The 14,236-nt window shown below is 34.5% G+C and overlaps 1 protein-coding gene across 1 annotated transcript in view; it reads left to right on the top strand.

The window, feature by feature from the left end:
- The window catches only part of LOC582724 (ferrochelatase, mitochondrial), a 34,402-nt gene that overhangs the window by 3,575 nt on the left and 16,591 nt on the right, over positions 1–14,236 (top strand). The window contains exons 2-8 of the mRNA XM_030971941.1: positions 8–116; positions 604–723; positions 1,781–1,929; positions 8,190–8,262; positions 8,740–8,917; positions 9,676–9,774; positions 11,584–11,691. Coding sequence (XP_030827801.1) covers positions 8–116; positions 604–723; positions 1,781–1,929; positions 8,190–8,262; positions 8,740–8,917; positions 9,676–9,774; positions 11,584–11,691 — 836 coding nt within the window. The remainder of the gene's footprint in view (positions 1–7; positions 117–603; positions 724–1,780; positions 1,930–8,189; positions 8,263–8,739; positions 8,918–9,675; positions 9,775–11,583; positions 11,692–14,236) is intronic.

The following is a 14,236-nucleotide window of genomic DNA, read 5'->3' as shown; positions in this document are numbered from 1 at the left end:
TATGCAGGACCCAGCATGCTCCAGAGATGTGTTGGTGGAATGCTAGTACAGGAGTCAAGATTGATCTCCACTTCAGTTTGTCAAAGAGCCGATGCAAGTGGCCAGGAAACAAGCCAGTAAGTTGCTACCACACCATTTATGAATGGCGCTATGAAACTATTTGAATTAGAAAGAAAGGTTGGTATCATATGACCTACCGTACATTCAAGAAGTAATGCTCTTCTAATATTGATAAGCAATGCCATGAACCACTTATATATTTGAATTAGGCAGGCCTATGTACAAAACATTTCTTTTGAAATTACAAGAACACAATTTCCACTTACATTGTGGAGGGGTTTTGGGCAGATATTTGTTATCTTTTACAGCTGTTGTACTTTGCTCAAGATGTCTGAGGAACAAACTAATGGAGTACTCAAAATGTTGATTTTATTTAGCTCATCCAGTGACACTATAATATTAGTCTTATCTTTTACAAGATATGAAAAGCTTGCTTGGATTATATGCCGCCCCAGTTTATTATAACTAGCCTTGTTGAGTTTAAACCACATTATTAAATTTCATATTTTGTATCAAACATCATGTATTTTATTTTGATTGTAGGAAAGCCAAGACAGGTATCATGATGTTGAACATGGGTGGTCCAGAGAACACTGATGAAGTCCATGACTTTCTTCTTCGTCTCTTCATGGACAAGGATATCATTCCTCTACCAGCTCAGAGGTAGGTTCAGGATACTGCTAGTATTTGTAGGGTGTAGTAACACCTGACTTCATTTTGTTTGTTTATATCTAGCGTTTCATGTGTAAGAGTGCAACTGAGTTTTAGGTTTGGGTTAGGGTTATGGATAGGGTTGCAACTGGGTTGTAAGTTAGGGATAGGTGTGGTATCGGTCAAGTGTTGAAGTTAGGAATTCTAAGATGGCAGAGAAATTATTGCCAGAGCAGGTGTCATAGAGCCACATTTAGGTTGGAACTTGCATGATGATTTTCAAACACATATTCTTTGTGCTTAACTATGTAAAGTTGTAAGCAATGAATGCATTAAGGAATCAAGAACTACCCTACGGTTTCCCACCTTTTACTTGAAATGGAAGAGAGAAAAAAGCTATCAAGGGATGTGAAGGTCAAAGATCAGAGGGTCATGTATGTACCGTAATTAACGGTGTATAAACCGCCCTCGTGTATTAACCGCACCCCTCTTTTTCGCCACATTTTTTTTTTGCTGATTTTTTTTTTTGCCGACTTAAAACACAGTAGAGGACCTAGGATAGAACCTTGTGGTACGCCGTGTAATAGAAGAAAAATTGGAGGAATTATTATTATAAACTACATATTGAAATCTATCAGAAAGATTACTTTCAAACCAAGATGACAGACAAATTTGAGTGTGGTTCTAGTTTCCGAGTGGTGAGTCAACACACCGATAACTGAGCTGGGAGACATTGCCAGGCATAGCGCCAGGTGGAGGGGCATAAATCGAAACTTAATTATTTTTTTTTGTGTACCGTGTATAAACTGCACCCCCGACTTCGCATTTTCTTTGGGGGCAAAAAGGTGCAGTTAATACACTGTTAATTACGGTATATGAAAAAAAAGCTTGTAATCACGATATTCTGAGAACCTGTTAATGAATGACAATAAAACTAGAATTTTAAAAATTGCTTCTGTTTTGGTTTGTAAAATTGCTCTATGGCAGAGGCATCATTTTTGACTGCACGTAGTTGAAGATCCATCTAGTTTATCTTAGTAATATTTGTTGTCTTTATCTATTTATCTAGTAAATTGGCACCCATCATAGCCAGACGAAGAACTCCCAAGATCCAGGCCCAGTACAAGAAGATTGGAGGAGGTTCTCCTATCAAGAAATGGACCAAGTTACAAGGAGAAGGGCTTGTGAAATTACTAGACAAACTATCACCTGAAACAGGTAAGCAAATGTCTTCTCCTCCCTCATTCCAAATGAGTGAAAAGATAGGAAATGGTAAATGCATTTGAGTTCTTGTTACTATCTATCCGCACTTGAGTTGAAGCTGTATGCATCTACCACACAAAGCCATCAGGCTTAATATGCACCCGCAGAAAGCGCATTTAACCTCTCCACGCACTTACTGCGCATCGTGTACTTAAAAATAATAATAATAATAATAAAAACGTTACTTATAAAGCGCTTACCACCGAAGTCTCTAAGCGCTATACACACAAAATAGACTGATATACAATTACATCTTATACAAAACTAAAAATGCAAATAGACATACAAATTACAATACATATGGAATACACGTCAAAGTGAACAGAGTTAATTAATCATCAAACGCAATTTTGAATAAATGTGTCTTGAGACTAGTTTTGAATAGGTTAACAGTTTGACAGTTTTTTACATTTAAAGGTAATCTGTTCCAAAGTTCAGCAGAAGCTTTGCGAAAGGAGCGATTACCATAAGAAAGAGTTGACACAGAAGTAGATACAAGGTTTAATTGTGAAGATGACCGTAAACTGCGTGAGGGTTTGTATTCCTCAATTAATTCTTGCAGATAAATTGGTGCCAATTCATGAATGCATTTATAAGTTAAAACTAAGATTTTGTACATAATGCGGTACCTCACCGGCAACCAATGCAATTCGCGAAGTACTGGGGTGATGTGTTCACAAGAACGCATGCGTGTTACAAGCCTGGCAGCAGAGTTTTGGATTCTCTGGAGTCTCGCAATGTGCGAGTCCGGAAGGCCATAAAGAAGGCTATTGCATTGATCAAGATAACAAATAATAAATGCATGTATAAGCGTTTCGGTAGATTTTTGATCAAGAAAATTTCTAGTACGACCTATCTTGTACAAGGCATATGAAGCTGAGCGACAAATATTTTTTATATAATCATCCATCCTAAGGTCATTTTCAAAGATGACACCAAGGTTACGTGCACTTTTGACAGGTTGTATCGGAACATTAGCAATTTCGACAGATGGTAAATAGGAGGACTTTCTGAATCGAGATGTTTCATGTATAACCTCAGTTTTATCCTCATTTAACTTCAAATCATTAGCAGTGGACCAAGCTTTGATATCATTTATACATCTTTCAAGTTTAGTAATAACAGAATGGTCAGAATCACGTTTCAAAACAACATAAACTTGGGTGTCATCTGCATATATCATTCGGCCCAAACCATGCGCTTCAATAATATCTTCAAGTGGTGCAGTGTACAGAGTAAATGATAAAGGTCCGATGACGGAACCTTGAGGAACACCTTCAAGTGGAACATGAGGTTTGGATAATGAGTCATTAATGACAATAGATTGTGAACGATTCATAAAGTATGTTTTAAACCAATTCAAGGCAGTACCTGATACACCATATCTATTACGTAAGCGATCAAGAAAAACATCATGACTGATAGTATCGAAAGCCGCAGAATAGTCTAAAAGTATTAAAACAGCTTCATCACCTTGGTCCACAGCTAACAACAAATCATTATATACACGTAAAAGAGCAGTTTCAACACTATGAGAAGATCTATAAGCAGATTGCATTTTACTACACAGATTGTTTGATGATAGATAGCCCTGAATTTGAGAAGCACAAGCACGTTCAATTGTTTTAGCAAGAAACTTAAGGTTGGCAACAGGCCGATAGTTTTTCAAAATTTCACAATCCAAATTTGGTTTCTTCAAAAGAGGGGTGATTTGTGCCGATTTCAAAACATCGGGAAATTGACCACTTTGAATAGACATGTTTATAATTTTGGTAATGACTGGTAAAAGCTCATCTAAACAGTTTTTAAGCAGCCATGTCGGCATTGGATCGAGACTACATGAAGTTGATGGAGACTTCATTATTATAACTCTGACAGTATCCTCTGATACTGGTGAAAATTCAGAAAATGAAGAATTGCATGAATCAAGCATGTATATGGAAACATCCGTTTTTGATGAATCCTTAAGAACATTTTTGATACTCCGAATTTTGCCTGTAAAAAAGTCAGAAAAACGTTCAGCAAGTGAAAGATCAGAATCGCCAGAAGGTAACACCTTGGATACTTTTGGTATGCACAATTTGTTGACTTTTGAAATAGCTGCTTTGAATTACAGCCTTCAAATTGTTTTGAATGATGGTTTTGTTTAGATTGTTTGATCATGCGATTATATTCATAACATTGGTTTTTTAAAATTTGTCTGTCAACTTCTAATTTAGAAGCAATCCAACGTCGCTCAAGGCGTCGTAAGATCCGTTTCATTTCATGTAATTTTTCATTGAACCAAGGTGCGTTAGGACGACACCTGATTGTGCGAGTTATTAAAGGTGCATGCTTGTCTTTAAGGTCATTTAGAACAGAGTCATATTGACAAACAAGGTTGTCCAATTCAGATGCGGGAGATTTATACAGAGGTGAATTTAATATATCAGTGCGAAAGACATTAATATCAATATCGCGAAATTTACGAAAAGAGATTTTGATTTGATTTTTTATGCCTCCGCCACCGAAGGTGGTGCCGGAGGCATCATGTTTTCGGGTTGTCCGTCCGTACGTCCGTCCGTACGTCCGTCCCGTTTGACCGTTATCACAATATCTCAAGAACCATTTAAGATTTAAACTTAAGACTCGGGAATAGTATTTATCACCATAGGAAGACGATCTGATTAGATTTTGGAGTACGTAGGTCAAAGGTCACAGGTCACAGAGGTCAACTTATGAAATTCCTTGTATTGAGTTTGTTAGCGCGATATCTCAAGAACCATTTGAGATTTAAACTTCAAACTTAAGGATAGTATGTATCACCATAGGAAGACGATCTGATTAGATTTTGGAGCACGTATGTCAAAGGTCAAGGGTCACAGAGGTCAACTTATGAAATTCCATACATTGAGATTGTTATCATGATATCTCAAGAACCACTGGAGATTTAAACTTCAAACTTAGTGATAGTGTGTATCACTATAGGAAAACAATCTGATTAGATTTTGGAGCACGTATGTCAAAGGTCAAGGGTCACAGAGGTCAACTTATGAAATTCCATACATTGAGATTGTTATCATGATATCTCAAGAACCACTGGAGATTTAAACTTCAAACTTAGTGATAGTGTGTATCACTATAGGAAAACAATCTGATTAGATTTTGGAGCACGTAGGTCAAAGGTCAAGGGTCACAGAGGTCAACTTATGAAATTCCATACATTGAGATTGTTATCATGATATCTCAAGAACCACTGGAGATGTAAAAACTTCAAACTTAATGATAGTGTGTATCACCATAGGAAGACAATCTGATTAGATTTTGGAGCACGTAGGTCAAAGGTCAAAGGCCACAGCGCACATTATGAATGCAAAAACAGCTTGTGATCGCGTTATCTCAAGAACCGATTGATGGATTCATGCCAAAATTAGGTCATGTTTGTTACTTGCAGAGCCAATGAACTGAGTAGATTCTTGGTTCATAAGGTCAAAGGTCAAAGGTCATGGGCCCATTATGTATGCAAAAATAGCTTGTGAACGCATTCTCATTAGAACTGACAGATGGATTACTATTTAACTCAGAACATCTTGCAGAGCCAATGAACTGAGTAGATTTTATGGTCATGAGGTCAAAGATCAAAGGGTCATATATGTATATGAGAAATTGCTTGTAATCACAATATTCTGAGAACCTGTCAATGGATTACCATTGAACGTGAATTCAATTTTTTTTTTTCTGTTTTGGTTTGTAAAATTGCTCTATAACGGAGGCATCATTTTCGACTGCGCGCAGTCGAATTCCATCTAGTTTGATTTTGATTTGATTTTGATTTTGATTTTGATCGTTGAATAGTTCTGAAAACTATTGCACGTTGTTTAATGAAAAAACGGTGATAGTGTCAGTAAATGATCAACACGTAATCGCGTTTGACTCATCATTTGTATAGGATCTAGGAGTGAGTTGTAAAAAATCTTAATGATCGATAGTAAAAGTAAACATAGCAAAAATGTGTCATTAGTCAGTTTCTAGTGCTATAGTCGGTTCTCACTTTCAATCCTCGATCCAATATTATACCTAGCCCCTAACCATAATCATAAATATAACTTAAAACCATTCACAAAGTTCAAGCCCTGACCCTACATTTGTATCTGAGCTTTAACAAAACAAGGGCAGGAGCAAATGTCACCAGAGATAATTTTGGTTCACTTAGGTTAGGTAATGAAGTTTAAACAAATTGTGTAATACTGTTATCCGTTTAAAGAAAAATGGTATTACTTGTATACTTTTACATTGTAAACTTCAGGTACATGTATGCATCAGGACCCTTTTTTCTATATAGATTCTGAGGCTATAATAGCGAGTGTATAATATACACTTGCTATTATAGCCTCAGAATCTCAGAATCTATATATAGAAACAGGCACAATACATATTATGTATTGTACCTGACTACCTGTAAATTTTACAGTATATTTAAGTGTCGTTGTTGTGTATTGATTAATTTGATTTTAGCAACTACCAAGCCTTTATCAACAAATTTCAATTAATAATGGGCATATGGGTACCACACGTTCTAAATTTCAAGGTCATCGTATTATTAACATTGTGGTGGCTGTCTTTGCCTATCCTACTCTTATCCTTCTTGATTTGAGAAAGCAACACAAAATGAAGGTTTGTTTTGGGAATAGTACGCAAGGATTATATTCAGAAGAGATTGGTAGTGTTGGAGTAAGATGGTGCTGTATTATTATATTTTTTACTTAATTTTTTCTCAGGTTTTTATGAATTCCTCCATGATTTGAAGGCACATAATTTTAGGTTCCAAAGCTATAATTTCTAATTTTTTCTATCAGACTTTCAGGTTCCTGACCCATTGTATTTGTATGGGAACTGGAAGTGCACTCTACAAATATACCCATGGCCAGTGCTGCCCTCTATGGCCGAATACCGTAGTTGTAGTAGCAAGAATCGGATCATCATCATGTCTTTCGTTTCTCCCGTAATTATTTTGTTCAAAAAATTTGTGAAAAGGGTAATTTGGTCCGGTGATTAGTGGTGGATAAGAGTTGAAGAATTCCAAGTTTCTTTTCAAATCTGGTACCCTAATACATTGTAAATGTCGTTCTTTTTTTCTCCTAAGGAGGTGGAATTTTAGAGTAAAATAGAGATGTTTTTTTATTATGTTCAATCTGTCGTGCCTGGAGAGCGTAAGAACAATTTAAAAATGAATAGAACTTTAAACATTTATTTTTGATTTGTCTCTCAAATCTTGTCTTTTATGCTACACAACATTACCAAATAAACAAAAATTGTATTTGAAAAGACTTTTATACCGGCACTCCTTTAAAAAAAAGGCTCTTTTGTTGTTATGTGTGAACTGTTGTTCTTTACTCAGAATAACAATAATACAAAGTTTGGAACTCACACTTTCTTGCTCATTCAAAGTAGATCTAGGATAATCCCAAGAAATCCGAATAGATATCAGGTAGAATGCTGCAAACTACTCATGACTTTAATGAAGAACTTTTAGAATATATGATCGATGAACTGTCAATTTTCTGGTGATTTCTAACTCTACCTTAGATTGAAACTTGAAAGCAAACTAATAAAAAGTTAATATTCTAACATTGATGCTACATACATGAGAGTGTAGAAGTTGGGTTGAGTGACAATCCAACTGATTGTATTTTAATAGGTGTTTGCAACAAAAGGAACTCGTCACTGAACTTTACCCTAGACTTTCCACATGAATTCATCCGCGACATAAAAGGCTTTTGATATCAAGATCTTTGTGTGGGCTGCAGTTATTGAGTTTTTGTCTGGGTTTTGGTGTTGTTCGGGGTCCCTTGAGAGTTGATTGTCTCATAAACAATGAGAGCTTTTAGTTTAGAATTTTCAAGGTAATTTTTTCATCTTGATTTGATTTGGGAAACAAGATAAGTCTAGACAGGCTTTCAGTAAGGTTTCAAAAACATGTTCAAAAACATAAATTTTAGAATTATGCATACTCAAATATCAAGTATGGGCATGAAATGAATCAGAATGGAAGAATTGGAACTCTATTAAGATTCATTTTCATACAGTGAGCCTTTTCTTGTATACTTGTTGCTTCTCTTTTTAAGGAAAACTTTTATCTTATTGATATTCATTTGTCAAACAGAAACATCATATGCCATTTCTTATAAATAAATTTCTCCCAAACCAATAAATCTCTGTTTTCTTGTTTCATTCAGCTCCACACAAGTACTACATTGGTTTCAGATATGTGAACCCACTCACAGAAGATACTATAGACCAAATGGAAAGGTGAGCTTTTGTTCATACATATAGATTACCCTTCTGTACAGTGTACACATGTATGTTTAACTTGGGGATCCAATATGTTCTCTTGCATTTTGGGCTATGTTTTGTTAAGGATGTAGAGTGAGGACTTTTTTTAATTTTGGATTTAAAGTTAAGTTTTAGAGTAGTTCTTTCTGAATTCTTGCTTACATGTATACTCAAATTGAAGAGATAAAGATATTTACTAAAGATAAGAATTGTGATTTTCTAACTGTGTCTTAAATAAAAATCTAATTATTAGTTATGAACTGTAATAGATCTGTTGTAGTGGTTTTAAAGCAGATCAGCTATGACATAGAGAGTTTATTATAAGCACATTATATACAATATACAATACATTAAGATCAAATTTCTGACCTCTGTACCTTTCTGCAACATTGTTTTTAATTCCCCCCCCCCCTGTACATTCACACTTCTGATGCTTTCTTTCTCTTTTATCAGAGATGGCATAGAGAGAGCGATTGCGTTCACACAATACCCTCAGTACAGTTGCTCAACAACAGGCAGCAGTCTGAACGCAATCTACAGACACTATGCCAAGAACCCAGAGATGGTGGCTAACAGTACAATGAAATGGAGCGTCATAGACAGGTGGCCAGTGAATGCAGGGCTTGTAGAGGTTGGTAGCTGTAAGAAGTCTTAATAAAGCAACATTCAAATTGTTAAGCCTGCACATCAGGTTGTAATGTAGCTTGAACTCAGATCAGTCACCAGACTCAAAGATAGTGTCCCAGCAAGAAAATAACCAAGCTCTAAAATTAATTTGTGAACGTCTTTATTGTTATTATGCAAGCGTGGAAGAACATCAGATAAAAGATGTTCCTGAAAAGCATGGCTCTTCAAATGCCTTAATATTTTAAATATGGCATGTAACAGCATAAAAATCGGGACAGATTTTTATGCCACATGTTTGTGTAGTCCCATATACATCTTTATGTGTACAGTGCTTGTAACTTTAGCAAGACTGGGCCACATTTCTTATCATTTTGATGATTCCAGAACCTTGCAGTACACACCAATACTTATATGCTAGATTGTCAGCCTTTTCTGATCGATTCCACACCGTTTCTTTCACGATGCAATCGCATGACCAGAACTCAACTTTATCTTTAAATCTTTTAGATTCTTAGTTTTAGTTTATCTTTATACAGCCTTGACTCTTGGAAGCTTTTAATATAGGACTACTGGAGGCATTTCTTTCTCCTCCGTTTAAAAAAATAGATATATATTTTTAGGTTGTACAGACAATTCTTAAACTTACCGGGTAATGATTTCAATGATGTCCTCAGAAAATATAATTCATAGGAATCTTCAATTTTCATTGATTTGAATTATTATTTCATATGTCCTGAGCACTGTTTTGTTTTCTATTCTCAGGCCTTCAGTCAACATGTACAAGCAGAACTTGAAAAATTTCCTGCAGATGTAAAAGATGATGTAGTCATCCTGTTCTCTGCCCATTCACTTCCTATGTCAGTAAGTATCATACAAATACAAATTGTTAACATACTATGTGATATGATATGATTTATAGTTTACCAGACTGCTATTAAAGCAGATATTACGCTTGTAGATAGGCAACCAGCCTATGGCTTTACCAAGGAGCTTGGTACTTGAGGATCAATGCTTTATCAAAGAGCACAAGCATCTACTTGGTTTGAACCTGGGACCTTGTGGTTAAGAGCCAACTGCTCTACCATTGTTGTGTCATGCCCCCATGGGCATTGACAAAGTGTTTTAATATAAAGGGGAATTCCATCCTGATACTGAGCTGGTTTTAATAGAAGCAGAAAAATGAGAGAAACAGGTCATGGAAAATTTGATCAATATCCAATAAAAAGTAGCAATCGATCAAACACAAGTTGGCAACTCTGTGACATATCTTATGAGGTCCCCTATCATTTGTTCCTTTAAAAGAAACAGGTACCTGCTTGTGACAGTTATTCCCATGGAAGATACTTAAAGCAGTAATCAAATGCGTGAATTAAAACCACAAACATGATAATTATAATTCTTTTCTCTTTTAATCTGGTGATGCAAAAGGGGTTATTAGTATGATTATTATTTAGTGTTGAAGCCACAATGATTTTTTATGGTAATGGTAATGATTTTATTGAAAATTCATTTGCAGCCAGATGGCTGAATTGCAGAATTTTGTACATTGTGTAAAAACATAAATATTTATACAAACATAAATCATATTAATACATATCACACAGTGAATGAATTTTCTAACTACATCAGTGTACATATATATATATATATATATATATATATATATATATATATATATATATATATACAAATTAATAAAATTCATAAAATTTGCTTAACAGCAACTATTCCACAATCATCATAATCATCATAGGGCTTGAAGGAAATATAGAAGAGAGGTAGGGAGGAAAAAAGTGCACACAGCACAGGAGATCCAGGAACAGTGTGAAATAGAGAAAGACAGATAAAGCGAGAGATAAAGAGATATTGACTTATTGCAATTGAAGAGAGTGAGCTCAGTTGGTAGAGTGTATGCCTGTTGAATCAAAGATTGTGGTTCAAATCAAACCTATTGGGATGACTGAAGAGTTAGACAAAATCACTGTATTTAATAGTACACAGGTCTGCATATCTCAATCAATTACATGTGGATTGTACAGAGTAACAGTGATTCATTTTGCTTGAATAACCTTCCAGTGCCCTGAAGGGTTAAGCGAAATAGTAAATAATTTTAAAAAAAACACAAATATTTGATAACAATTAAATCCAAATATTTAATAATAATAACTCAATCCAAATGGTCATGCGATTACATTGTAAAATAAATGTTGTGGTTTTGATCAGAAAAGGTTGATCATCTAGCACAGGCCTGATCTAGCATATAAGCATTGGTGTTTACTGCAAGGTTCTGGAATCATCAAAATGATAAGAAATTTGGCCCAGTCTTGGTGAAGTTACAAGCACTGTACACAGAAAGATGTATATGGGACTACGCACACGTGCGCACAAGTCGTAATATCTATCTTGTCCAAATTGATAAAGTTAATTTACCAAATATATCAATAAGTAGACGGCTTCTCTGCAAAATTTGTATCATCACGTATTAGTCAAAACATATTCTTTCACATGATTGGTAATAAGAGCTACCATTTCATTTTTTGAGAGGGGGGGCGTATCCAAAACTGGTCTTTACCTTTAATAATAGTTATAGTTGCTATTTATGAACTTTAATTGTAGTTATTGTGTTTGAAGACCAAACACCTGTCCACTCTTGATTTTGTTGTGTTTCAGGTAGTGAACAGGGGTGACCCGTACCCTGCAGAGGTGGGTGCAACGGTCCAGAGGGTCATGGAGAGACTCAATTTCTCACATCCCTACCGACTAGTATGGCAATCAAAGGTGAGTTCATCCAATCATAATTTTAAAAAATAATAATATTCTGCTTTTATATAGCGCTCTATACATCTCAATACTTGCCGCACACACTGTGTGCACAATCTCCACTCCCTGGGGAGCATTCTAGCCAGGCGTTACTTGACATGTACATGTACATTCAGGATTACCACTGACAGCTTTTCAAAATAAAAATGATCACTTTCCATTACATTGGAGATATGCAGTGTACATACAGCACAAATATTAAAGCACTTTCACAGTAACAGGATAGAGACCTTCCAATAAAGAGTTAGTTTTATATGCATGCAGTTGTGTGTTAAGATTTTGGTGTACATGAGAAAGTCTGGTGCAGTGTCATGCAACATGGTTTTTATATTGTATTGTTGAGGTTCAACATACATGTACACACAATTTGAAATTTGGCAAAAATATGTGCTCAATTTCATATGAAATGCAACTACACAATAGATTTTGCTCTCACTTAAACAAAATTGGGTCTTTTTAGGAGGGGAGGGTGTTTTCTTTGTATAGGGGCGATAGTGGCTATCAAGTAACTTTGGCCGATAAGAAATCTTATCATATTGTTAGAAACTGGTGCATTATGTGTGATATAGGATTATAGTATTATAGTCTGTTGAAGGGCTATGGGATATGGTTTGATTTTGTGCAATGTAATGGCTTTGTATGGTACAATGTGAAAGGATATGATATTGTATGGTGTTTGAAGGGTACTCTCATGTAATATGGCTCGTTAAATTTATTTTTGTTATTAGGTGAGGTTGGAAGTCACTTTTTTTTTTCCATCTACTTTTACCTCATCAACAGTTTCTTGAATATTATTCTTTAAAAAGTTGCACATTTACTGCAGTTACAAAAACTGTTAAAGTTCTGTTAGACATGATAGATAGAAGCGATCTTTCTTCTCTTACATATTAACTATTGTTATGAAACAAAAATTCTAATTTTAACATTTCGATAACCTGTGAAAAGAAAGTATTTGCTTTTATTTCTACAGCAAATGATCAATCATATTAGCAGTTACTTAGAAATCTGAACCTAAATGATTGCCTTAAAAATGTTAAAAGAAATCAAGAAACAAGAATTATTAGTTTTGTTTGTTATTTAAGAGGTTTCTTTGTATTCAGTAGGAAATTACAGATGGGAAATGCTCTTTGTATTCTCTAATTGTTTTTAAACTGTTCCATCTGTTCATTTAAACCTGTTATTCCATTTCTTTCAAATCACCATCAGATATTAGCAGTTGCTTAGAAATCTAAACCTCAATGATTGCCATACAAAATGACAAAATAGATTAAAAATCAAGAATTAATAGTTTTGTTTGTTAGTTAAGAGAATTTGTTTGTTATTCAGTTTGAAGTTACAGATGGGAAATGCTCTTTATATACTCTAATTAGCTATTTGTCATGCCTGTATTAACTGTCAGTTTGTTTTTAAAACTGTTCCTTTTGTACATTTAAACCTATTATCCCATTTCTTCCAAATCACTGTCACTGCTTTTATTTAACCTACAGCATATGATCAATCATATAAAGCAGTTACTTAGAAATCTAAACTTAAATGATTGCCTTAAAAAATGTTAAAAGAAATAAAGAAACAAGAATTATTACTTTTGTATGTTATTTATAATTAAAGAGGTTTCTTTGTATTAAGTAGGAAGTTACAGATTGGAAATGCTCTTTGTATTCTCTAATTGTGCTATTTGTCATGCCAGTATTAATTGTCAGTTTGCTTTTAAACTGTTCCATCAGATATTAGCAGTTGCTTAGAAATCTAAACCTCAATGATTGCCATACAAAATGACAAAATAAATTAAAAATCAAGAATTAATAGTTTTGTTTGTTAGTTAAGAGAATTTGTTTGTTATTCAGTTTGAAGTTACAGATGGGAAATGCTCTTTATATACTCTAATTAGCTATTTGTCATGCCTGTATTAACTGTCAGTTTGTTTTTAAAACTGTTCCTTTTGTACATTTAAACCTATTATCTCATTTCTTTCAAATCACCATCACTGCTTTTTATTTAACCTACAGCATAAGCATTTACTTAAAAATCTAAACCTAAATGATCGCCATAAAAAATGTCAAAAGAAATCAAGAAACAAGAATTATTAGTTTTGTTTGTTATTTAAGAGGTTTCTTTGTATTCAGTAGGAATTTACAGATTGGAAATTCTCTTTGTATTCTCTAATTGTGCTATTTGTCATGCCAGTATTAATTGTCAGTTTGCTTTTAAACTGTTCCATCTGTACATTTAAACCTATTATCCAATTTCTTTCAAATCACCGTCACTGCTTTTATTTAAGCTACAGCATAAGCAATTATTTAGAAATCTAAACCTAAATGATTGCCATAAAAAATGTCAACAGAAATCAAGAAACAAGAGTTATTAGTTTAGTTTGTTATTTAAGAGGTTTCTTTGTATTCAGTAGGAATTTACAGATTGGAAATGCTCTTTGTATTCTCTAATTGTGCTATTTGTCATGCCAGTAACTGTCAGTTTGTTTTTAAAGCTGTTTCATCTGTACAAT

The sequence above is a fragment of the Strongylocentrotus purpuratus genome, unplaced genomic scaffold (genome assembly GCF_000002235.5).
Source record: "Strongylocentrotus purpuratus isolate Spur 01 unplaced genomic scaffold, Spur_5.0 spur5_scaffold_6, whole genome shotgun sequence".
Lineage (NCBI taxonomy): Eukaryota > Metazoa > Echinodermata > Echinoidea > Camarodonta > Strongylocentrotidae > Strongylocentrotus > Strongylocentrotus purpuratus.
This window is presented reverse-complemented; position numbering and strand designations above follow the sequence as displayed.